Source organism: Colletotrichum tamarilloi, assembly GCF_030869305.1.
Source record: "Colletotrichum tamarilloi strain Tom-12 chromosome Unknown Scaffold_3.1, whole genome shotgun sequence".
In the NCBI taxonomy this organism is placed as follows: Eukaryota; Fungi; Ascomycota; class Sordariomycetes; order Glomerellales; family Glomerellaceae; genus Colletotrichum; species Colletotrichum tamarilloi.
Window position 1 is genome coordinate 1344613 of NW_026849386.1, and position 25443 is coordinate 1370055.

Genomic DNA, 25443 nt, shown 5'->3' on the forward strand with positions numbered 1-25443 from the left:
TTCGAATAAATACCTGCCAACGCTCATCTTCTTACACAGGCCTCAGCCCATGAACTAGATGTACTCGAACATCTCAATTCAACACAGGCCTCCACCCCTTCCTCCTCACAAACCCCTCGACACCCTCGTCACTCAAAACCTCATCCCCCCTTCGTCCCGTCACAACGCTCCTCTCAACGTCAGGACCTCGAACGTAGAACGGAAACCTCAGCCTCCCGCTCTCATCGACCTCGTCTCTCTTTCTACTGCCACCTTGTTCGTTCTCTTGACCATCAACATCACCACCACCATCACGGTCCCTCAGAACCCAGACCCTCTTCCCCCCAATACTCCTCCTCTCAAACCCGCACGCCTCCCGATCAAGCGAAAGGTACCATCGCCGCTGGTACACGCTCCCGACGCTATTCTCCGCGCCCCGATACGCGTTCGTCCTCCTCACGAACTCGTCCTCCACCTCCCGAATCTCCCTCTCCACAGCTGACAACTTGTTTTCCTCCCCCTCGCCACCATAACCATCACCACCGTAACGGTCACCACCATCAAGCGGATCAGGAACAACGTCCTCATCCCTGTCTTCACTCGACTCACCGCCAGAACTAGTCTCGACAACTTCGTTCTTCTTCTTCATCTGCTTCCCACCACCACCCCGCCTCCTCTTCCTCGCAGGCCTCCCCATCGCCCTCGCACTCTTCCTCCTCCCCTCCGCGTCCTCCCCCTTAGTCAGCCTCAGATTCAACACATACCCCTCAGGAAGCCGACTCCCATGCAACCTCACCCGAATCTTCCTCTCCGCAAACGCCCTCGCCAACTCGTCCTGCCCCGTCATCCCCCCATCCCCATCATCATCCCCCTCATCTTCACCATCATCGCCCCCGGAATCAGGATCAACCTCCGGCCCTCCCCTCCCTTTCCTTCTCTCACCCCTCCCCAACACCTCGTACCACCCACAATCCCAAATCACCAAACTCCCCGTGCCCCGACTCCCAACCTCAACGACATGATTCCAAAGACAATGCACCCTCGTCTCCGTCGCATTCCGGTTCAACCTCTTGGAGTTCGCGTCCCCGGGTAACCCGTACATCACCGCCCAGCTGACGCTGCTTGTGGCATTCACCTGCAGCCGGAGGTCGTAGTGCACGCCCGCGATCGGGTGGTCGTGCTGGTGCACCACAAAGTGCGCGCCCCGCCTCGACCTCACGTGCGCGAGGAAGAGGGAGCGCAAGCCGCCGTCGGCGGAGAGGTGCGGCGTGTTGGCAGGGTAAGGGGAGAGGGTATGTCGTGCTAGGTGGGCGAAGAAGTGCGCTGCCGGGTCGGGTTGCGTTGCGACGCCTGATTCTAACGCCGCTGAGAGGTTTGTAGTAGCCTCGCGCTTGATCCTGGACTCAATTTCGAGATTATGCTCGGGCTCGCGGGATGGCGGGTCCAGTATCGCGACCACATCTCGACCCGGCCAGTCGTCAGCTGCAGCATCCCGTACCTCCAACCCATCATCTGGTTCACTCTCCTCTCCCTGTCCGCCATCCTCAGTCTTTGGCCCCGGCACATCAAGCGACCATTCTAAATTTCGCTTCTTGATAAATGGGTTCTCGATGAAACTCGCACTCGGCAGTCGTTTCGATGCCATAGTTCCCTGCCTGCCTGATTCAAAATGGCAAGCTATTGAATAGGTCGGTATTCGCCACCGCCGGAAAAGAACGAAATCACAGTCTTGTCAAGTGAATGAATGGGGGTCCAAAGACCATCAAATCCATTTGCCCAATATTGATGATCAATGACTTTGAAAGGCTTTTTAGATGGCTTACACGGTGCTGCCAAAAGCGACAACTACAACCAAAAGTTGGCATGTCGTTGCACGGACCCCACTTGCTTCCGTCAGCACCCGGTATGCCGATCATGACGGGCCCGGCCTCCGGTCTGCTATCGCCATCTGGTGATTCAAACACACAAAACCTGCCAAACGAATACCAAGCACATGAATGGGGCACTTCATTCAAATGACTATAGAGATATCGCTACATAGCCCTTGTTATACCCTTACAACGCCTTGCCATGCAAACAAATTCGTTCGCGAGTGCGACCTTCGCGCGAGTTCTCGTTACCTCTAGCCCGACCTTTCAAGGCTGACACCGCCCCATCAGAGCTCGCACTATTCGCTTCATTCCCATGTGTTCCAACTAAGCAACGCTTTTCCCCATGTTTCATTGTACAAGACAAGATTCGAACACTCATACATAAGCCGATATCCTCTACGGCTTCTGTTCCACCAGGGTAGGCGCGATTCGTCTCTTCTTGGGCTCGCTGCCCTCTTCCTTCTCTCCCTCACTTGCCTCACGTTTAGTTCCGCTTGCTGCTGTACCGGCAGTCGATGCAGCCGGGGTCGGGTTTGTGGCAGCGTTGGTCCTCGGCGTCTCTGGCGGCGTGGTGATGGGGACGCCTGTAACCTTGGTGGAGTTGGCGACAGCAATGCCAGGCACGCTGCCCACAATCAATGATGGATTCGTCACCACATTCGATGACTGAGTCGCCACGGATGAAGTAGAGTTCGATCGAGCGGGCGACTGAGGTCGCTGGCTGACAAACCCGGCGGGTGGCGGCGACGGAGCAGTAAAAGAGCTCGCCGAGTTTCGGTGATGGTGACCCGAGCCATTTGGAAATGGAGACGGAGGGGCGAATGCTGAGCTTGGAGCAGGGACCGGAGTCGTTTGATTCGACGATGTCGCTCCTGTGCTTCCAGCAGTTGGATTCTTGGCAGTAGGCAGGTCTCCTTGATAGATCTGGCCCAGCTCACCAGGTGAGAAAGACAAGGTCGAACAGAATCCATCAGAGGATGAAACCAAGAGAGTGAGACCATCGCTTGACCTTTTGCGTATTGTTAGCCTTGTTGTGTCAACTTAGGGTGCAGCAAAGAATACTTACCAAGCTAGATCAGTGAATGTCGCACAGTGAAGATTGCTGACTATGCAGATAGGTGTCTGCTGCTGAGAATCATAAAGAAGGACGGCGTCTTGAGTCGCCACAGCGTAAATCATTCTGTAAGGCAGGGCAAAGGCCGGCTTGGGGCCAGGCGTAGAAGCGCTAGGTTCGGCCTTGCTCGGTGTAGAACCGGACTCTGGGACCGAGGTTGGCGGTGGAGGCGGGTCCATGACCGAAGTAGAAGTCACCGGCTTCGAGACCGGTTCAGGCAGTGCCGGGATGGGATCTTCAGAGGATGACGTATCGATGGTGATATGCTTGGTAACAGGAGGCGATGTCCGCAACGAGTAAAAGATGGGTGAGCACTTGACCACAACAGAAGGCTTCTTGTGACCAGGCAAGTGCGCAATTGGCGCCTTATTGATGCCACCTCTCGTGTAAATGTAGACGGTATTGGTGACCTCAAATGTGGGCTTCGCATTTCCTTCTGAGCTGTGTTGAGTTTGGTACTGGCCAGCTGGAGTAAGCAGAAGACTGCCATCTGGAGTGAAGGTCAAGCGTCGGAAAAAGGATGAGAGCGTCTCGTTAGCATAGAGTGTCGAGTTCTTCATACCAAGACCACCGGATGGGTGAGGCTTTGGCGATGGCTCCATGGACATTACAGCCGGGAGCGGCATTGACGGAGCCGGAGAAGGCGATCGTCTAGACGAAAATGACGATCTTCTGCTATGGCTAATCACACTGGGCGGGTTCATCGGCAATGCGATTGAGGTGGGAGTTCCGGGGGCGGAGGGCACCGGGGATCCAATGGCCTGTTCGACAGTAAGGTGGGTCCTCATGCCAAAGTCAGGAGGTGCAGGGCTGCTGGAGGATATGCGGCGTGGGGGCAGGTCACTCTTGTTATGGCTCGCAATCTTAGAGGGCTTGTCGTCGTGGTTGCCGCTCAGTGTATGCTGTCCATCCTTTGTTTTCAAGGAATAAATGTGGACGGATCGGTCGGAGGACTGGGTTGCGATGTACTCGTTCAAAGGATCCCATGCGACACCTTGAACATAATGGCTATGCTCAGCAATCTGGCGCACAAGGGTACCTGTCCTTGTTAGATATGAGTGTGGAATACGCCATCATCAGCGGGGAAACGTACCAGAGCTAGCATTGTAGATTCGAGCAATATTGTCCATGCTTCCAATGATGAAGTAGGAGCTATCAGGAGACCAGGCAAGGTCGTAAATCTCGGATCCGCTAGATCGACACATGTGCTTGGTTCTCCACGTCTCCTTATCCTCGAGGCCCTCGTTGCCAAAGGCAGGGCCGCTGTGTTCGGACATGACCCATATGATGACATTGCCGTCGTCGCCGGCGGAAGCGAGTATCTCACCTGCGCAAGAAGGAAGAAAGTTTAGCGAAATGCAGGATACAGCGTCCGGAATTGGCTTCTTACCTTTGGGTGCCCATCGAACGACATTGACTGCCTGTGTATGCTTGCTCAAGGTTGACAAGTAGTCGACCTTTCGATCTTCTCCATCGCTGTCTACCTTCCAGAGCTGGTGTTTGTGTTAGCATCGCAGCGCAGGGTCACGCGTGGGACCGGATGGCATGCTCGCCAGTTCAGGCGTCTGACGTACTCTCACGTTATTATCTCCTCCAGCCGTAGCTAGTCGACCCTTGCCGTGAGGCTCGAAATGGGCCGAGTAGACTGGGGCATTCTGGTCATGCCAATTGATGATAAGCGGCGTGCTCTTCATCGTGACTGAGTGTGTATACGGCCGTCTCGAGACATGTGCGGGATCGTGGGCGGTCGTGGGCGGGCTGAGTTTGGTGATGATGGCGCTCGTACGATGGGGAGTTTGGCGGATGGAATACGGGCCGTGCTGAATGTTGTCGAGAAGAGCTTGTCGGGGGAGTAAAAATCCGATGGTCGATTCGAGTCGGGAAGCTTCGTGCAGCGTTCGCGGTGGGATGAGGTTGGATGAGGGGCGGGTAGGCTGAGGAGGTCGAGCTTCTCCTTAGCTCGGCAACAACAGCTCGGGAGATTGGTCGATGGGCAACAGCTCCTTTGCAGCAGCGTCGATTCGCAGCTGCTTAGCGGCAAACCTCAATAGGCGGATTGGATTTGGGGGTGGGAGGGGTTGGGTTGACAGGAGCTTTAGTACCGCGTGGAACGACACATACGAGGTCCCGTGTTTGAAGCGGTATGGATAAAGAGGGAGGATAAAGAAGAAAATAGCGAAAATGGAAAATCAATTAAACTTGGCAGGGAATTGTCACGAGGGCGCAAGAATGGATGAAATGTCGTTCCCGAGCAGGGCAGGGTGGAGTTTGGTGTGGTTTGGTTCGGCGTGCAGGAGCTCAGACGGCTCCAACGCACGCGCTGTTGCAGGGACAAGAAGGAGCTGGGCTTCCCAGGGCACCCATTGATTGTTACCGTACCTTAGGCTCCATGGTGCCAGTCGCGGGCTTGTCCGCCTGTACGGATACCAGGCTGGTGTTTTCCACCGCAAAACCTCCCCAAAGTTTGACGGTCCCTTGGGTGGTGTGGCAGGTTCTCCAGCCGCTACAGCAACCAGACACGCAGAGCCTGTCGCAACTGCAGCGCCCAGCATCGGCATCATTTTAGCTTACCCATCCAAGGCGGGCTCTGCACTTCGAGAAAATCGGGGAGAGCAGCCGTGAGCAGGGAAACGGCAGGGAAGCTGCTCGCCATAAGGCGCCCAGGCCGTGTGTTTAGCCAATCAGACAGCTCCGTCAGAGAAAGCCTTTGAGGGAGCAATCCACTGTCTGGCTCATCCAGCCTCGTCTGATTGGCTACAGCCGTTTCCCAAGATGCTTTCGACTGGGTCCTGTCCTTGGAGTCTGAACTGAACTTGAATCCTTTCTTCTTCTTCTGCTTTCCATTTCTGCTTGGTATTTCAGCGCAAAGGATTGCGTTACGAGCAAACAGTAGTCACAAATTGGGCACAACTAACTCAGGCTGCCACCTCAGCCTTTCAACTTTCGGTACCACCGTGAAATAGCCGTATCTCATCACCAGACCCGTCACTGCTTATCGCATGCGTTTCTGCTCGTTCTGATTGGCTGGAGTCGTATGCACTGCAAGGTGTTGGGATGGGAGGATCGACGCACTCGTGGGCGGGTTTGAGGCAGTCGGCGCAACACCTCGAAACGAAGGGACTTTTCGCCCAGATTCCAAAGGGGATTCTCTGATTCAAGTTTATTTGGGGGCTCGTTGCCACTTTCCCCTGGTGATTGTGCCAGTTCCCTCGGGTTTCAACTTTGTTGTTGCCACCACTCACTCTCACTCTTTCAACTGCCTAACCATCTAATCTCTGAATGAGCTCTGGCTGGAGCAAGTACCCATTGCTCGACAATTGACAATTTTTTTCAGATGAGAGAGTGAATCTCATCGTACAATGGAAATGCATTACAGTCCCGATCTTGCCCCTAGGTACCTTGTCATCCTCCATAGCTCCCTACTTGAATATCGGTCTCCCAACATGCCGAGTGAGATATCTGCGCACCATTACTCCCTCCGTACACATAGGGCTGAAGTGCCTCCGCCAATGAATGCACGGCTAATGCCAATTGCTCATTGGGAATTTCCACTTTGTCTCCATCTTTGAACCCATGGAACTCTTGAGCACATCGCTTGGGCCCTGTTCCAAAAGACCTCCCTTCTAGAAGCACGCGTTATATCAGTCTTAGTCACAACTATTGGTACGCTGAGGGGCTGCACTCGGCATCGCTTTTTTCCAGAGATGCATTTGCTCGATGTCTCCAACTCATCGTGAACCCCTTCCTCTCTTTACCCCCAAATTCAAGAAAGACTCCTGGTACTGTGTAGTCTGCATGGTGCAGCCCCGACGACCCGGTCCACAACATAGGCTACCTACAAGTACCATACCCGATTTTCAGCCCTGTTTCATTGGCGTCGGTTGCAACGGTAAGGAAAACCATCATAGTGAGTGTCGCAGCCAGAAGGGAAGTTTGTCAGATTAGCAATGGCTTGCAAATTTCGGTCGGTTTCAACTATTGAGCATGAGAAGGGGAACTTCCAATGCCCAGTCATCCATCTGAGCACAATCTCAGCACAGTCATACCTAACCGTCGGGAGAGCGTTCGTCCGTTTGAGTCAAACCGTGACGGAACAACTCGTTTTCTCTCTGCCTCACAATGTAATCACTACAGTGCTACTACCTTACTTCGTACACCACCATCAAACGCAGGCAGCTACCATTAACTAACAGAAAGAGCCAACAAAATTTGCATCATTAACAACCCGCCGCCGCCTGATATCGCCAAGAAAATCTGCCACCGCGTCGGCGGTGAGCAATAGGTAATGCAAGCACCGCAGGCTTCAAAGTCGCCGGGCGTCATCCAATCGCAGACTTTTGATTAATGAACAGGATGGGAGCGTCCATATCGAAGCGCGGCTGTTACACTGCGCCGGCATTCGCTCGCATGTAAGGTATGCAGTGGATGTTGGATAATTTTCTTTGGGATAAGCCACACGTTGCCTTGTTTTCTCTGGCCGATAGGACTCACTCGCCCGACGATGTGTGAGGCGTGACACACACCGCAAAGAAATTGGCCCGGTCTAATGTCACACCAAAAAAACATTTCCGTTTCGAAACGTCGAATCGACCCGGTGTCTGATGTTTCGCATCTCACGTCCGTCTCGCAGTTTTACGGCCTGTTCCCACCTAGCCCACATGCCGAACGGTGTCGCAGGCGCAGCATCATGAGTCGGATCAGATTGACACCCAGTATTCATATCTGAGGAACAGAAGATGAAATGACAAGAAGAAGAACTACTTTGGCGACGGCGACGGTCGACGTGTCGTCGGCTGCCAGATCCAACACGGGCAAAAGCCCCGGTGCGGGGGGGGGGGGGGATGGCATGGCAGCCTTGGCAAGGCAGCAAAGTCCCCGAGTAGCCGCGTCTTCTTCCAACGTCACTCCATCACCTTGGGCAAAGGTAGAGTGAGGTACCGAACAGCCAGAAGCCCGGGCTTGGAATTAATCGAGATGGGAAGGTCCTGATTGCTACTTGCTGATAAAGAAGAGCTCACGGGATCGAAAAAAGATGAGAGATTGGCACGTGGCGTCGTATTCTGCGGCACAGTACTTTGTTTCTCATCTCTTTTTCAGCGACTCTTGATGCAGTCAGCACCTTGCGGTGTCGTATGGAAATCTTGCGGCGAGAGAATAAGGACAAGAAAGAAATGTGATAAGAATGAGGTGCATATATGAGGTAGATAGCAGGGCGGTAATGGAAGCCGAAGCGCAGGTAAGCGAGATGGTGTGTCAGCGGCTGCCTGGACTTTGAGACCTCCTTCTCGACTTCTAAGGCAGGTTCGAGGGTTAGGTGAGTACGTTCGTCGATAGAGGAAGGAAGAACGAAACCCACAAACAACGACCCATGCTTTTCAATTAGGCGTCATTGTTTCTGCGTTCGCAATAGACACAGACAAAGGAGGTGGTCTCATATCTCTATCCGCCCAAAGACTCACGGGGAAACTTCCTGCAGCCGCCATGGACCAGACCAATCTCAGGACTCGGAAGTGACGACAAATCTCTAAACGTCGAGTTGCAAGTCGTAAACACGCTAGCGGGACGAGTGACAGAAGCAGAAGCAAAGGGCAGGAGCAGTCAGCATTTAGCGGACGGCAGGAATGGAAGCGGGAAGCGGGAAAAACGGTTCCCATCACACGACTGCCCCGATGATGGGACTCGAGACTATGAGGTGGAGAATCCCAATTGGCAATTGGCAATTGGCAACTGGCAAAAACCATTTGGGCCAGGCGTGGCTGGCTGGCGGCGGGGACCCACATCCCATGATTTGCTAGTCTGACCGCCCTTCCCAAAAATCCCCATCATCCATGACCGAAATCCTGCGGCGCAGTCCCGCCCATGCAAATTAGAGCCTCCCAGACTCCCACCACCTGGCACCCGCGCGCCCCCCTCTCTCCAAACTCTCCTTCCTAATTCAGCATTATGACTGGACTTTGTGAGTCTTTTGAGATTACGGATACCAAGTCTCGGATTCAGCTTTGAGTCTCGACGAGAGGAACCGGCTGGCCGACAGGCAAGGTAGCAGGCGGGGATGCAGGCGCAGATTCTTTGTGATTTGAGAATCGAGATCAATGATGGATGACGAATCAGACGAGTTTGGCATCGTTCCCGACCGTCTGGGGCAAGGCACGAAACGTCGTACGAATAGGTGCGGTATGCGCCATCCATCCTACGTACTCTGCGCCCAGGCAATTGGAAGAGAAAAGCAGACAATGGTCAACGAATTCGACCCTCTCTCTTTGTCGATTGACGGCAGAATACGGGGTTCGTGCCAGGATAGCAACCCAGCGAGGCGGAAGCGGATGGGGGTCTTCTAGGCACGCAAAAGGTTGGCTCGCCGTTCGCCGAGGAAGAGAGCAGCTGCAACTTTTTGCGCAGGCATGCGCATCAGGCCATGTTAGTGCAGGATGACTGCATTGGGGCTAATGCACTAACAAGGAACGTCAACCGCGAGGCTCACCCTCTTCTGTTTAGATTGGTACGAGTATCCGCCTCTTCTTCCCTTCTGTTTCTTTACTTGTATTGTTGCGCCTTTCGTGCGTGAAATAGGTACTTTGGTCAATCAGTCAGTCTCTCATTCACCTGCCAGCCCCCGGCAAGGAAGAGCAAGCACAAATTCATGATGTGCTACACTAGGCCACCCACCCCGGGCCGCCGTATCAGCACCCAGGGTCCACGAGAGGAACTTCTGCCAAGTTGAAACTCCACACCTGAGCCGCCACCCCTCCCTCTGGCATCGCTTGGATTTTTTTTTTCTCAATTGAATTGATCTGCCAGACTACCACTGTACCACATTGGCACCATCTGCCTTGTCCCTTGTCTCCCTCCTTCCCGCCGATGAGTCAAACGGCGAAACGGCGTCGTCGGCCAACCACCGCGCCCGTAGCCGACAGGGTGGGGGGGGGGGGGGGGAAGGCCCTCGACTCTTGACAAGGTGACATGGTTCATGGATTCAAGAGCAGTTACGGTGGCAGGCCGCGGGTGCCATACATCAATTTTCGTATACTCAAAAGGGCGGGTTTGACATTTGAGAGAGGAGCTAAAGTGTCCCGTCGGCTACGTCTGCCAGCGAACAATAACTTAGTTGTCGCTCTCTCTGATGCTTTGAGATATGTCATCGTTGCCATCGTCGTCGTCGACGTTGGCTGCCTAGGGCCCGGCTAGGCGACAGCGCCATGCCCGCGTCTGACGCATGTCGGATAATCTGCAAAGACGCGGCAGAGTGATGCAGGTCGAGGTACTGCGCAGTAGGGTTGAGGCAGGTCAAGGATGGGGACGTCACGATGCGGATGGCGAGATCAGAGTTGGGTTCCCGAGTGCATCGCAAAGTGGGGGGTTCGAGAAGGGGTGTTGGCGAACCGTCAAGACCGCGAAGCACCATTTGTGTGGTGAATTGGGGATGTGAAGATGGGGGTGTTGGCAAGATCCATTGGAATCCCAGTGCACGGCGCACCCACCAGCTTGATCCCAGCCAGCCAAAAAGGCGGCATTGCAGGGGGGGTGGGGGATGCGCGCGCACGCCGCACGCCGTCGCCGCCAACTCCCCGGGGTGTGTCATGGTGTGCGGTGTGTCTACCTGAACTGAGTCTTGTCTTTCTGGATTCCTAGATCGAAAAAAATGCAAACTGCGAATTGCAAAATGCGGCACGCTATCTTGGTTCAGTGACCAATGGCATCAGCCGCTTGCAACCGGGCAGGCAGCATCAGGGGGCGTGCGAGGTTGTCTGGGGGTGAAGCCGTAAGCTTCATGAGAAAATGCCTACCAGGTAATTATCCGTCAGGTTAGGTGAGAGGTACGGTAAGGTAGGTAGAATGAATTGGATGGGTAAGCAAGACGCGGAACCAGAAGCGGCTCCTCTTTCCTCTCCTCGACCTTGCCAATTGATCGAACAATACCTTGCCTACCAGGGCAGTGGTTACATGCCTTATTACTCAACAATTGTAGACTTCTCTCCCCCCCTTTCATCATTTTTCTTCTTAAATCCTGAGGCTTCCGCTTTTCTGGCGTCCGTTCAATCTTGGCTTCCCCCGTTCCGCCGTTCTTCCCCCTTCCCTTTGGCCCCCCATTTTCCCCCGCCGTTCTCCGTCCCCCGCGTGTCTCCAATTCCCAAGCTGCCGTACCGCACCGCACCGAAAACCCGTGCATGATCGAAGAGGCGCGCAGAGACCAGCGACACCGTCAGCGACGTCAGCGAAACGAAGCTTTGAGACCGCATCACCCCCACCGGCTCCGTATCGGCGCCCACTAAGCCGAACCACGCAATCTTCTTCGTTTCCTCAGTGTTTCCTTTGCGCAATCGCAATCCATTCTTCCGACGAAGGAAAAGCCCATCCTTCCCCCGGCTTTTCCTACCCAGACAAGTCGCTGAAACCTGTGACTAGCGCAAACAACCTGCGTTTCTTCGAGCCCCGGCCCGCCATCCGAATTGGAGACGCCGAAAGCAGAATTGCCCCGACGTCAGCACTTTTTTTTTTTTTTTTTTAGCGGTGTCGAGTACCTTACTCGAGGTACCCGATTTGGGCTTCAAAGGAACTGGAGAGTCCTTGCCGATTTTGAACTGCAGTCTCCAGAAGGCAGCAGCTTACCAACCAACTTGGGCCTCATTGTGGATCTCCCGACCGGCTCTTCGCGCCGTTTTTTTTCTTAAAGCCGCCACACCAACGAAGGTGCATCGCATCATAAGCTCCCGCTTGCAACCCGGTTCATTTTCCCAAACGTCAAACTGCGGTCAATTTTCAACCTCGGAATTCGACCAGCGAAGATAAGTCATTCAGACTTCTCGCCCATACTTTGGTGCCATCATGCAAGATGAATCACTCTTGTTCATAGAGGTCGGAGCTGCTTTGGGCGTAATCGCTCTTACTTCGGTTCCGGCCCTCACAGGACTCGTCCAACAACTTCGATCCCGCAAACCCAAGGACCACTTCTACGAAGACAAGGACGGAAAAGCCACGGCCGAGTCATCTGCCGCCTTTTCCAACCGCTGGCCCAAGACCTTCATCTTCTTATTCGCCTTCCTGGGTCTGGCCGTCTCCTTGGCAAACTCCATTTTGGCGACGCTCTCACTTCACACCGGTAAATATGACAATTTATTCATTGCAGAATGGCTTTCAACTGGTATTTCGGTAGGCAAACTCCCTCCTCGCGAAACCTCCTTTGGTTGAATGCTGACATGAATCAGATTCTTTTAGCCTTCCAAGCCGTGGCCATCGCTGCTTCAAATGACTCCGTCCAGGCCTACAGCCTCGGCTTGTGGCTCTGGCTTTCCGGTTTGATCTTTGCTGGCATCCAGATCTTGCAGGACACCAAGGTGTTTGATGAGCTTCTGTCCAACAACCCCGTTTCCTTCGGCCTCAAACTTGCGAACCTGGTCCTCACTCTGGGTCTCATTGTGACGAGCGTCACTCTGCCCAGGAGACCGGATGTCTACTTCGAGAACAGAATTGTCGACCGCCTTAGGACGGTCCCTGCCTACAGCCGTTTCACCTGGGGCTGGTGCAGCGGAATCATCGACCTGGCTACCAAGAAGAAGGATCTTGATGCGTCTGACCTGCCTAAGCCGGACCACTGGACCCGTTCTGAAGACTCGGCTGCGTCGTGGAAGTCGTACAACTTCAAGCCCGATTCCAGCCTGTGGTGGTCCATCATTTGGGCCTACCGCGTGCCTCTATTCGTCCAATGGTCCATTGCTATTTCCAAGGCCTTCTTGAGTCTTGCCCCGTCATGGATCACGCTACAAATCCTTGAGACCCTTCAACGTAGAAAGCCTGGCGAAGACCTCCCTGCCGATATCTGGATCTTGGTCTTTTGGCTTGGTCTGGTTATTCTGGCTGATGCCTGGGTTGAGGCGACCATGTTCTGGCTGTCTTGGGCCGAGCTCTGCATTCCCCTCAGAGGCGCTCTCTCTGCCCTCATCTTTGAGAAGTCGATGCGCAGGAAGAACGTCAAGGCGGCCTCCAAGCAGGAAGCCGAAGAGAAGGAGGACGATGCTAAGCCAAAGGATGACAAGAAGAAGAAAGCTGATGAAGAAGAGGCCGAAGACGACAACGTGCTCAAGTCGAAGCAAGCCATCATCAATTTGATTGGCGTCGACGCCAAGCGCATTTCCGATTTCGCCGCCTTCCAATTCCTCTTCCCATCCAGCGCTGCCAAGCTCCTCGTCGCCATATGGTTCCTCGTTTACTTGCTTGGCTGGGGACCCCTCGGTGCCGGGTTGCTCGCGTGGGCCATCCTTCTTCCCATCAACTTCTCGTACGCCAAGGTGTACTCCAAGGCTCAGGATAAGCTCATGAAGATTCGTGATCAAAAGCTGGCCGTCGTCAACGAGGCCCTCGTAGGCATGCGCCAAATCAAGTTTTCCGCGCTCGAGCCTCAGTGGGAGAAACGCATCCTGGCCATGCGAGAGAAGGAACTCGGTGCCCTATGGCAGGTTTTCAAGGGTGACACCGTCCTCTTTGGCATGTGGATCACCAGCCCCATTGCCCTAGCCGCCGTTTCCCTAGCTGTGTATGCATGGCTCAACGGTACCTTGATCCCATCTGTTGCCTTTGTCAGTATCGGTGTTTTCAAGAACCTCGAGGTTACTCTCGCCGTCCTTCCCGAGCTCATTACCGATGTCATCGATGCCAACATCTCTGTCAAGAGAATGCAGGACTACCTGAACGGGCCTGAGAAGACCAAGACTGTGACCGAGGGATCTGATGTTGCCTTTGAGAACGCCACTATCGCGTGGCCTGTCGATGACGAGACTAAGGACGAGGACAGATTCATCCTTCGCAACGTCGATGTCACTTTCCCCGCTGGCGAGCTGTCCGTCATCTCTGGCAAGACCGGTACTGGTAAGAGTCTGATGCTGGCTGCCGTCCTTGGCGAGTCAGATCTCTTATCCGGCACAATCTACGCGCCGAAGCCACCCTCGATCAAAGAGAGAAACGACGACAAGGCCAACCGTGGCAACTGGATTATCCCGAGCAGCATTTCATTCGTCGGCCAGATTCCGTGGATCGAGAATGCCACACTCAAGAGCAATATTCTTTTCGGACTCCCCTTCGACGAGGAGAGGTACAACCAAACGATCGAGGCATGCGCCCTGAAGAAGGATTTGGAAATGCTTGCGGACGGTGACAAAACCGAGTTGGGAGCCAACGGTATCAACCTGAGTGGCGGTCAGAAGTGGCGCCTCACCCTCGCGAGAGCCATCTACTCTCGTGCCGGCATTCTTGTCCTCGACGACATTTTCTCCGCTGTTGATGCTCATGTCGGCCGCCACATCTACGAAAAGTGTCTCACTGGCGATCTCTGCCAGGGCCGAACCCGAATCCTCGTCACTCACCACGTCGCTCTCTGCGAGCCCCGGACCAAGTTCATCGTTGAGCTAGGTGACGGCACTGTCCAGCACTCCGGTTTCCTGTCCGAGCTGACTGAGGATGGAACGCTGCAGATGATCAAGAGCCACGAGCAGACTTCCCAGGAGATTGCGGATGAGGAGGCCACTGCCGTCAATTCCGAAGAGGCCTCTGATGTTGAGATCCCCGAGGTTGCTGAGCTCAATGGAGATGGCGGTATCTTGAAGAAGGTACCCTCAAAGGCTGCACGTGCGTTTGTCGAGGACGAGGCTCGCGAAAAGGGCTCCATCAAGAAGCACGTCTACGCTGCGTACTTGAGCCAGAGTGGTGGCTTGCCCTGGTGGGGCTTCGGCTTCCTTCTTTTCGTCATCTATCAATTCGTTGTCATTGGTGAGTCCCCTGTGCGTTGATTCTCTACATACATGTTGCTAATAACTGGACAGGACGGTCATGGTGGCTTCGAATCTGGACCGGAACATCGGAGCAGTCCATCAAGACCTTCAGCCAGCAACCGCAACACCAATACGCCTACGCCTTCACCCTTCAGCACAGCGAGCTCCACGTGCCATCCAACGAAACCGTCAGCATCAACATGGACAAGGACACCATGTTCTATCTGGGTATTTATGTCGGTATCTCTGCCTTCTCCGCTATTCTCGGTACAGGCCGTTTCTTCTACTTCTTCGTGATGAGCTACAAGGCCAGTCGCCGCATGTTTGAGGGTATCACCAGAACCGTGCTCCGCACCCCGCTCCGATGGCTCGACACCGTTCCCACCGGCCGCGTGCTCAACCGTTTCACCGCCGATTTCAACGTCATTGACAACAGGCTCGGCATGGATCTCTCTGGCGTCTTTGGCGCCTTCCTCAGCGTCATTGGAATTTGCGTCACCGCCTTCTACGTCTCGCCGCTCATCATCCCCCTGGCCTTTGTCCTGCTTCTCATTGCCGTCTGGATCGCCATGCGCTACCTCGCGGGCGCCAGACCGGCCAAGAGACTGGAGAGCACGACAAAGTCTCCCATCTTTGACCTCTTTGGTTCCACTCTCGTCGGCATGATGACCATCCGCGGTTCCGACAAGGCCCAAACGTACATCGATTCCATGTACTCCCGCCTCGATGACTACGGCATGGCCTCCTGGCACCTGTGGCTCTTCAACCGCTGGATGGGCTGGCGCATGTCGCTCATCGGTGCCATGTTCTCCACCGCCGTCGGCTTCGTCGTCCTTGGCAGCCCCTCGATGGGCGCCGCCCTGGCCGGTTTCACGCTCTCCTTTGCGCTCGAGTTTTCTCAGGCCATCGTCTGGTCTATCCGCCACTACGCCAACATTGAGCTCGACATGAACGCCGCGGAGCGCGTCGTCGAGTACTCGGACCTCAAGACCGAGGACCAGGGCGGCGTCGAACCCCCCGCGACATGGCCTACCGAGGGCAAGCTCGAGGTCAAGGACCTCGTTGTGAGCTACGCTGAGGACCTCTCCCCCGTCCTCAAGGGCCTCACCTTCAGCGTCAAGAAGAACGAGCGCATCGGTGTCGTCGGTCGCACCGGAGCCGGCAAGTCCTCCCTCACCCTCGCCCTCTTCCGCTTCCTCGAAGCCCGCTCCGGCAGCATCTCCGTCGACGGCGTCGACATTTCCAAGATCAAGCTCCACGAGCTCCGCTCCCGCCTCGCCATCATCCCCCAAGATCCCGTCCTCTTCTCCGGCTCCGTCCGCTCCAACCTCGACCCCTTTGACAACCAGACCGACGCCGACCTCAAGGACTCGCTCCAGCGCGTGCACCTCGTCGACTCGAACCCTTCTACGCCCGGCGAGCCTTCCTCCAGCGCGGCGCCCTCTGTGAACGACCAGCAAAAGAACGTCAACGTCTTCCGCAACCTAAATTCCCCCATCTCCGAGGGCGGCGGCAACTTGTCGCAGGGCCAGCGCCAGCTCCTCTGCCTCGCGCGCGCCATCGTCTCGCGCCCCAAGGTCATGGTCCTCGACGAGGCGACCTCGGCCGTCGACATGACGACTGACGCGCTGATCCAGCGGTCCATTCGCGAGGAGTTCAACGACTCGACGCTGATTGTCATTGCCCACCGCCTCAGCACGATTGCCGATTTCGACCGCATCTTGGTCCTGAGCGACGGCGCCGTCGCCGAGTACGGGAGCCCGCAGGAGCTGTGGGGTAAGGAGGGCGGTGTGTTCAGGGGTATGTGCGAGGAGAGTGGTGAGAAGGAGAAGTTGAAGAACATCATCTTTTCTTAGATTGCGTGACGCGCGTCTGTTGCGAGGCAGGACTTGAGGGTTGGAAAAGCTCTACAGATACTCCAGAATGAGTTGTAGAGATTCAGATGCTTGGTTTTCTTCGTTTTCGGTTTTGAGTTGTACTACTTGTTTGGCGTCTATAGTTGAGATTTGCGTTTTTCCTTTGGTAAGGTTTCATATTACCTTACCTATCCGATGAGTGAAACAAGGAGGGAAAGGGGGGGCAAAGAAAAAGGGAAGAAAAAGAATGTCTGAAAAAGACGGTATAAAAAGCAACGGGACTGGATCTAGAAACAAGTTCCCCCCCAATATGGATGAAATACAAACCCGGATGAGAACATTTCTTCTTCCGTTTGAAAGTGCTGTGTGAATGTGTTTATCGAAGACGAAAAATCAAAGAAAATAAATGAAAAATGACAACGATATGGGGACAAAAAAGTGTGTTTGGCTGTTGGCTTCGGTCTGGGGAGGAGACGATGGTATCGGAATCTGGGCGCCGGGTCCACGACCGTGCAGACGGGACGGAAAGAATGCAGAGTGGAGACGGATGAGCTTATTCCAACTTCTTTGCAGCCCATTCTGGCAACTCTGGTGGGCTTTGTACACGGTACTTGACCCAGTGTTTTTGCTTCGTATCCGTAAGTACCGCGCTAAAAGACGGCAAGTACCTGGGTACATGCGTCTGTGCGGTCGCGGTGCTTTACCTAAGCCTCTGACTACCTTGGAACAACGGGAATGTTGATTCGATCTTGGATGGAGGAAATGAGCTCTTGGTTATGCTAGGACTTTTGTTCTTTTGCAGATGTGAGGTTGTTTTTGCTGTTAATGTATGACTCGTATGTTTGATGGCGTAATGTCCTGAGAAATAAAATGACAAACCTCTTTGCGTGTACCTGGCCGTCGAACGTCGAAATTCTCTCACGGAGGGGCGCAATCGAGTTTTGCCATCTGCTTTTTTTTTTTGCCTCTGCAATCTTGCATTTACAAGACAGCAATCATTTCGAGAAGCATACAGATGTAAGAAAAAGAGAAGCAAACGTCTCGGAAAGACTCAAGTGAGGTGGAGAGAAGGCGGTGGGCTGTCGAGCAGGAATGATTATTTAACACAGAGGGGTGGGAGATTGGAAGGAGGACGGGACAATGAAGACAGAGGTCATACTGGGGGACGCACATTGGAAAGCTTCAAGGTTCAATAGGAATTCCCAATCTGAGAAAATTTCTCTTCTCGTGGCTGTTCCACAGACAAAGCTTGGGTTCGGATTGATTTCTTTCCTTTTCTTTCTTTCTCATTTTTCACTAGCAAGATACGTTTTCTTTTTCAGATTACTGGGTAAATCAGGTGGTGAGATTCCGTCATTGTTGGATCTCTGAGCATTCGGTAGTGATGATGGATCTCGGAGGGACGGCATACGTTGTACAAGATGACCTTTCCACCTCTATACCGCGTCTGGAGGAAATCGTGGGCTTTACCCAATTCCTCCCTCTCCTCCTCCTCCTCCTCCTCCCATCTCTATACGCACCAATAACACAATCAATCTTGACCTCCCCACCAATCATAATGTCGCCCTCATGACGTGCTTTACCAATAGTAACAGAGCGTGGGCCAATAGTCTTCTCAATGTGTGTATAAATCCATGGGATCTGGCCCACCAGGAAAGATCCCCGCCTTCTCTCCCTCGTTATGCAGAACAATGAACCACACAGATACTAGTCTTCTTTCTCTTCATCACAACAGTAGCCTAGATGAGCCACACCCATCCAGGTCCTGTACACTCCCAGAAGTTTCAGTTTTCTTTTGTCAGAACTCGTCGTGGGCCATCATCAAACTCTTTCCAGTCGCCATCTTCTTTGTTCTCATAGACTTAGGAAATCAGGCGCAACTTGCTCATGCTACCTTATGAACCCCTCCAGGACATGGAGACTCTCCAGTGAGAGCCTTTGAAGAGGGCAAGCCCAGCACAGAAATGACACATGCATACAGGTTCCCTTGACCCGTAACTTTAGAGTACTTGCTTGGCTTTACATGGCTTGGGGGCCCCATGAAGGGGGGCATAAGGCGAACTGACAGCCTTCCATGTTGGCGAATGCAACGGCAAACGGTGCGTAAAGAGCGAAGGAGTTAAGATGGAGAATCTCGACATGGGTTCTGAGATTTCGGACGGAACTATTCAGGGATTGCCAACAGGAAGCCGTTTCAGATGGATTGCATAGCATTATAGCCACCTAATGTCTGGAAAACATAGCAACGGAATTGGGCTATGTACGTAAGGCGATTGTCATATCCTGGACGTGATTCCCAAGATTATGGATTTGGGGCGCGAGTCTCTTGAATGTTGGAATTATGGCACATCTTGAGGCAGGAAGCAAAGGTAGTATTCATGATGGAGTCATCTGAAGTGGGCATCGATATTCAGAATCATCTGCACCCCTTTCCCCTCTTCTCACTGATGATCTACAAAACTCAACAAGATGAGATTACTCCTCTGAAAATCTAAAAATCCTTGCTCGGGAGCTGACTGTCTCATCAACCCCGTTATTATCCACTGTAAACCAGTATCATATGATTCTCAGTGTCGAGTGCCCCTTCTCCTGCATCATCATCGCGAAATCCTGCTGCTCCAACATCCGCCCATACTCCCCCGCCAACCTCCACCGTGAGCCCAATCGCTCGAGACACCGCTTGATGACATTCATCTCGTCCTCGCACTCGAGCGTCCCTTCCTCTCTGAGCAGCCAGGCGAGGGTATTCGCGGCGCCGTAGAGCGCGTCCAGAATCAGCGGGCTCACGCTGCCAATGTCGCTGCCGTCACCGCTTTGTCCGTCATTGCGGTTGTGGCCATGACTGTTCATGCCCATGTCATCATCAACGTCACCGACCCTTTCCGTCCGCGAGACGAGAAGCAGTAGCTCTTCCGACAACACAGCAACGTCTTTGCTAATCTTCAACAAGACGTCAACGGAACGCGCCTGCTGCGCCGTCTCCTCGGGGCTCTTGAGGCGGCCGTCCGGACAGGCGGGACAGCAGTAGAAGTCGTGGAGAAGGACGCCTGCCGAGAGCAAGACGCACCGTGACGGCAGGAGGGGTAGGGGTAGCGGCTTTAGCCTCTGCGCTGCCGTAGCTCCTGTCGTGGGGGGCTGCTGTTGCAAGTACTCCAGGGTCGAGAACAGCGTCTCCGACAAGGCGTTCGCTTCGGCGATGGCGTCGGCGGGCGAGGCGTGCGGGTTCTGTTTGCGGTCCGAGGTGACTTTACGGACGTGGGTTATGATTTTGCCGGCGATGAGGGCGGAGCGGCAGAGGGAGGAGAAGGGGGAGGGTGGAGACGGGGGCGGGGAGGTGATGTTGTGATGGGCCACGCGGCCGACGCGGCCTTCGTCCTGGACGGGGTACTGTATTAGTCTACTGCGGTTTCTGGTCAAGGAAAAAGGAAAAGAGGGTTCGTACCCATGCTGAGTCGTCTACGGGATATGTCTCGTTATCTTGCGGCTCAGGGGAGAGGTAGCGTTTCTTGTTGCCGAGGCAGATGATGCGGTCGAGGCTGATGATGGCCCACCACGTCCGCGATCGCTCCTCCAACTCTGTCCACGTTGTCTGCTCTCAAAGTTAACAAAGCTGTTCCGGTGCTTCCAAAAAGAGAAAGCTTTGCAGAAACCTGATACGTACAGGCGAAGCCAGGATAATAGTCCCCTCGTGAGACCCAGGCAGACCAAGGAAATCAGCATACCGCACGCAGGCAGCGACGGTGATCCACGCGGCCGGGTAGAGGGCGTGGGCGTACTCAAAGTAGGCGATGAGCGTCATGGACTGCAGTACCATGAGCGACGTGGCGCCGCTGTGCTCCAGCAGGGACATGAAGCGCTTGGCGGCGCGGTAAATTGCCATGTGCTGGGAACCACCCGCGAGGACGTCCGTCGGGCTGGTGGCCGCGAGCTTCATGGCGAGGAAGAGCATGGCCAGGTCCGGACCGCCTTGGCTGAGGGCGGCGCCCATGTTCATGCGCTTCTTGGAGACGATGGGGAGCCAGGTGTGGATTGTGGTGAAGTAGGCGTTTACGGCGTGTTGGATTGCGTGGCCGTCGCCTAGATGTTGGAGGACTTCCTATAGATATGAGTCAGGCTCAGGAGGCATTGGATGAGTAAAGCCAATAGCTCGTAATGAAGATAATTTTCGTGAAAAGCTTCAACGAATGCGATGTAGGGCAATGAGATCAATGCATTATTCAGCTTGACACGTACGTTTGGGATGTCGATGACGGGTCTCGGGAGAGATTGGTTCAACCATTCCGTGGAAGAAAGATCGAGAAAGGCATCTGGCGGGTACTGAGCTGAGGCTTGCTGTTCCCAGAGAGGTTCAAGTGGCGTGAAGACTGATGCAGCAGACGGTGTTTCCTCCATGCCTCCCCCAGCAGCGGACCCCGATGCGGAACTTGAGTTGGATGCGGGACCAGGACCAGGGCCGGGTGTACGTCCGCTGACCCCGCCCCCGCCTGCGCCCCCCGACGATGAGGACGCAGGTGTGCCGCCACTCCCGGCGGTGTTTAGACGGCCCTCGAGCTCAATGAGCTTCAGCTGCAGGGCTGCAAAGTCGTCGGCGGTCGGGGCGGCCGGTGCGGGCTCGGCGTAGTCGCACCGGCGTTCCATGCGGGTGCACAACCCGCACGCCGGGCGTGCCTTGTCGCATTTGCGCTTCTGTCGCTTGCAGCTGCCGCAGGCCAGCGGTGCCTTTGCATCTGTTGCGTAGCGGTCTCTGGGCGTGAGGAAGAGCGACATGTTGCTGTCATGAGAAGGCTTTCATGGCGATTTGACAGTTACTTGGAGTTGTGAGGATAGCGGGGGCGGGGGACGTGTTGGGGGGCGGGTTCGGGGAGGGTTCAGTGGGCTTTAGCGATTGAGGTGCCCTGAAGCTAATTTTGTTCAGGGGGCGGTTTGCTGACAGACACCACTAAATTGGGTCATGCAATCGGGGGTTTTCTGGGAATAATTAATTGCGAAAAACTGCTCTCTTTCTCAAAAGTAAATGGTCTTGTATTTTTTTTCGTGCTGCAATGGTTCGTGAAGCCGTCATTCAATCTTGAAAATCACCAAATTCCGGAACGCATGTAGTTGTTTTGAGCACCGGGAATTCGGAACCTCAGGGCCGATGGACGTTGGTTTGGCCGGGCTTGACGTTGGATTAGCCGAGATTACGGGGCCGATTTCCCCCGTCGCCTCACCGCCAGACCCCACCCGCCGTCACCGTGGCAGCCAGCAATGTAAATAGTTCTATGAGGGGAAAATGTATTTGAACACGACGTTTCCGATGTAGTGGAGACAAAATTCACAAGCGGGGCTGATCACCATTAACGATGCCTACTAGGTCCACGCAAGTTCAGCTGTCAGATAGCGCAAGTCAGGAATTGCCTGAGCCCATCCCACATTAGGTAATCCGACTTGAAGCAAACAGCCGTGAGTCCGTGACAGCATGGATCATGTCGAACGATGGTGGGGTTGGAGATTCCCTGTCCCTGTCAATGGGAATCTCAAACCGACACCCGCTCGCCGCAGCAGCCCCAGGAAACGCAGGTCCAACCGTCCAGGATGGACCCCTGTGCTAAGCCCCAATGGCCCCGTTTAGCTGAGCTGGACAACGAGGCGGGCAAGCGGGCCATCACCACGGCGCAAGTAAACATGGCCCCAGTGAGTCAATTAAGGTAAACCTCTGGGAACTTTGCTGTCCCATCTCCTCTTTCGCCTTTTCAACTTTCCTTTGTTCCAGCTCCCGTCGTCGCTTGTCTGTCGCAGTCGCAGTCGCAGTCGCAATCACAATCGCTGTGTCTCTCGTTCTTCCGCCTCCCCCGCACCTCTCCCCCGCGAAACATGGCCGATTCCCCGAGCCGCTCCGGCAGCCTCCGAGTCCGCCGAACCCGCGGCGGACCCTCGCGAAACTCCTCCGCTCGCTCCTCGGCCGCATGGGAGGACTACTCCTACCTTCACCCCTCAGGCAGCTACCAGCAGCAGCTACCGCAGCATGCGCAACAACAGCTTCCCCACGCCCTGCGATCGGCATCGTCGCGATTCTCCCTAAACGAACAATTCGCCGCCACGCGACAAGAATACGAGTTCGGCGACGACGACGCCTCCTCCATCCTCGAGCGTATGACGCTCGCCTCCGACGTCGGCGACGAGAGCACAATTGCCGTGAGCACGGGCGGCGGCGATGCGACGCAAGACATCGATGGCGCCGAGGGCGACTACTACGACTTGCTGTGCCTGGCCAAGGACCCGACGCTGACGCCGGATCAAATACGGCGGGCGTACCACCGGCTGCTGCTGTACCTGCACAGGGATGGCTTGCCCGAGAACCTGCACGGCGTCGCGCAGCCGTACTTCAACCAGGTGCAGAGAGGGTTCGAGACGCTGATTGACCCGTACCGACGGGCGCTGTACGACGCGAGCCGGTTGCGGGTCGTGACGAGTGCGCTCGACGTGCCTCTTGACGAGGACTACCGATATGCGTACGATATGTCGCTCAAGGAGCAGCTGCGGCAGCGCGCGGCCGACGTGATGCAGACGTCGTCGGATCTGGGCATCCGGTTCGATGCGACCAAGGCGCTCCGGCGGGGGTCTGCCGTGACACCTCTCGACTTTACACTGAGTCACTCTGTGACCGTTGGCCTGCCGGTGCTGGGGCGGTGGATTGAGAGAACGGCGGCACCGAAGGCGCAGCGCGTCTCGTCTACGTCGAAGCGGGTGCCTTCGATTGCGCTCAACGAGAGCGACGAAGCTGGTGTTGACCAGCCCCGGGAGTCTATGATCTATCTCCCGCCTCCGCAGGTGACGTTGACCGGATCTGTGTACGGCATCGTAGAGGAGATCTACCGGGTCCCGTTACCACTTTTAGCCGATCGATACCAACCATTACTACCTCTGACTATTCCCCGGAAACGAATCATCCAGCTGGCAGAGCAGCGCCCGTGTCCCCTCATCAGCCTCAAATTCCGACAGGATATCATCCACAGGACAGCTGAAGACCGCATCGCAAAGACATCGATTGAAGTAGAAACAGAGGCTCTCCCAGAGGCATCTCTAACAGCTAAAATCTCACACCCAATTCACCTACCAAACGCCCCCTATCCGATAGTACTCGAGGGAAGCATAAAATCAAGCCGACCATGGACGCAATCCGCCCCCCGCATCGGCCTGGGGATCCACCGCTGGACGGGCGCCGGCACCGCGTACGCAATCGCAGACAGCGGCGACTGGAGCGTCTGGCCCGGTGAGACCATCAAGCTCTTCACCGACTTCTCGCAAGTGAGCAAGAACCAACTCCTCGCCGAGTTCCCCATGAAGACATCCGCGAGCTTCGAAGTGGGGTACACCACCTCGCCCGAGCGCGTCCCGTCCACAGCCCACGAGGATTCCCCGCGCGGGGAGTGCGGTATCCGAGGGCTAGACCACGAATCGACAATCGCCAACGACGGCTCGTGGACCGTATCCGCCTCTTTGACGGCAGATACCATTGGCGGCTACCTCCGCTACGGCAAAGACCTGCCGGCACTCCTCTCGGCATCTAGCTCGAACCCCACCGCCCCGACCAGACTCGAACTCGAACTCTGCACAAACACCCTCCTCGACCGCCACCTCGCCCTTCGCAACCTCTGGCCTGTAGGCCGCTTCTCCAAACTCGGCCTCGAGCTCGGCGTCAGTCTGCACAGTCTGCACCTCTCCCTCTACTGGTCCCGCCTCAGCCAGCGCCTCAGCATCCCGCTGCTCCTATCTCCGCGCGCCGAGTACACGCCCACCGTCTTCTTCTACGCGGCTGCCGTGCCTTTACTCGCGTTCGCCGCGCGGCACTTTTACTCGTCGTACTCTGCTTCATCGGGGCGGGCAAAGCGCACTCGCGGGGGCCACCTTGGCGAGGCAGATCTGCAAGCCTACATCGCCCGCAAGCGGGCTGCGGCGGACGACATCGCCGTCGTGCTTTCGGGCGCCGTGGAGGCGCGGCAGCGCGTGGAGCGGCAGCGGGGAGGACTCGTGATTCTCAGCGCGAAATTCGGCGTCAGGGGTGAGGGTCAGGTTGGCGACGGGGAGGGCGAGGGCGATGGCGATGGCGACTCAGACTGCTGGGCCGCAGAAGAAGTCGCAGACGTCACCATCGCAGTAGCAGCGCTGGTGGAGGACGGGAGGCTGCGGATCCCGGCCGGGGTGAGAAAGGCCTCGCTGCTGGGATTCTGGGATCCGGCGCCGCTAAGGCGGAAAGCGCTCCACGTGAGGTATCTGTGGCGCGGGAGGGAGAGTACCCTCGAAGTCGCGGGGCGGGATGAACTGGTTCTCCCGCCTGTGAAGAGGGATTTATCGTGATGTTTCTGGCATTTTGTTAACTTCTTTTTATGGATGTGATGTATGATGGCATGTGCGAGATGATCGATGCAGCATTAGTGGAGTCGGGGAAAATGGGGAAAACCTCAACGGGTGGGGTTTTTGCATGGGGGTGGTGTTTTTTTTGAAGATTTGTAGCAAAACTTTGACTACTTTCCACCCGGAAACGAACATTCAGTATCTTAATGTCGTTGAGGGCGCTGAAAGATGCTTTCAGCTCCTTTGTAATATAGCTTCTAGTGTGAACAAAACTGCCATACGCCGTAAGCGGGAGTAAATCACTGCCTCAGGTCTAGTCAGTAAACAACAAGCTCCCTCAAATGAGGGGAAGAAATCTCATTCCTTCAAGCTTTCGATCAATTGAGCAAACGAGGCGGCCATCACAGCCGTTCTGCCACATTCTCCACAAAAGACGGAATGCCTTACGGGTTACGGACATTTAAGCATCCGTTCGCGAAAGTGAACTGCTCCGTGTAATGGTCATGAAGCTCATTTGGAGAACCCCACAC

At 55.2% G+C, this 25443-nt stretch overlaps 6 protein-coding genes across 6 annotated transcripts; 2 read left to right on the forward strand and 4 right to left on the reverse strand.

Annotated features, from left to right (window-relative positions):
- Positions 1-73: 73 nt before the first annotated feature.
- CTAM01_01619 (uncharacterized protein) lies at positions 74-1624 on the reverse strand (the record flags this gene model as incomplete). Its single annotated transcript, XM_060517661.1, has 1 exon — positions 74-1624. One exon carries the CDS (start codon positions 1622-1624, stop codon positions 74-76), a length of 1551 nt encoding a protein of 516 aa, XP_060388122.1.
- Positions 1625-2246: 622 nt separating this feature from the next.
- On the reverse strand, positions 2247-4658 carry CTAM01_01620 (WD repeat domain-containing protein; the record flags this gene model as incomplete). The annotated part of the gene is made up of 5 exons (XM_060517662.1): positions 2247-2859; positions 2917-4003; positions 4058-4291; positions 4355-4457; positions 4539-4658. The coding sequence occupies 5 exons, from the start codon at positions 4656-4658 to the stop codon at positions 2247-2249; spliced, it is 2157 nt and encodes a 718-aa protein (XP_060388123.1).
- Positions 4659-10099: 5441 nt separating this feature from the next.
- CTAM01_01621 (uncharacterized protein) lies at positions 10100-10366 on the reverse strand (the record flags this gene model as incomplete). The annotated part of the gene is made up of 1 exon (XM_060517663.1): positions 10100-10366. The coding sequence occupies one exon, from the start codon at positions 10364-10366 to the stop codon at positions 10100-10102; it is 267 nt and encodes an 88-aa protein (XP_060388124.1).
- Positions 10367-11787: 1421 nt separating this feature from the next.
- On the forward strand, positions 11788-16579 carry CTAM01_01622 (ABC transporter; the record flags this gene model as incomplete). Its single annotated transcript, XM_060517664.1, has 3 exons — positions 11788-12111; positions 12168-14721; positions 14775-16579. 3 exons carry the CDS (start codon positions 11788-11790, stop codon positions 16577-16579), a joined length of 4683 nt encoding a protein of 1560 aa, XP_060388125.1.
- A 2556-nt stretch (positions 16580-19135) lies between these two features.
- Positions 19136-21346, reverse strand: CTAM01_01623 (fungal specific transcription factor domain-containing protein; the record flags this gene model as incomplete). Its single annotated transcript, XM_060517665.1, has 4 exons — positions 19136-19954; positions 20022-20168; positions 20241-20675; positions 20813-21346. 4 exons carry the CDS (start codon positions 21344-21346, stop codon positions 19136-19138), a joined length of 1935 nt encoding a protein of 644 aa, XP_060388126.1.
- A 1086-nt stretch (positions 21347-22432) lies between these two features.
- CTAM01_01624 (DnaJ domain-containing protein) lies at positions 22433-24916 on the forward strand (the record flags this gene model as incomplete). The annotated part of the gene is made up of 1 exon (XM_060517666.1): positions 22433-24916. One exon carries the CDS (start codon positions 22433-22435, stop codon positions 24914-24916), a length of 2484 nt encoding a protein of 827 aa, XP_060388127.1.
- Between the last annotated feature and the right edge of the window lie 527 nt (positions 24917-25443).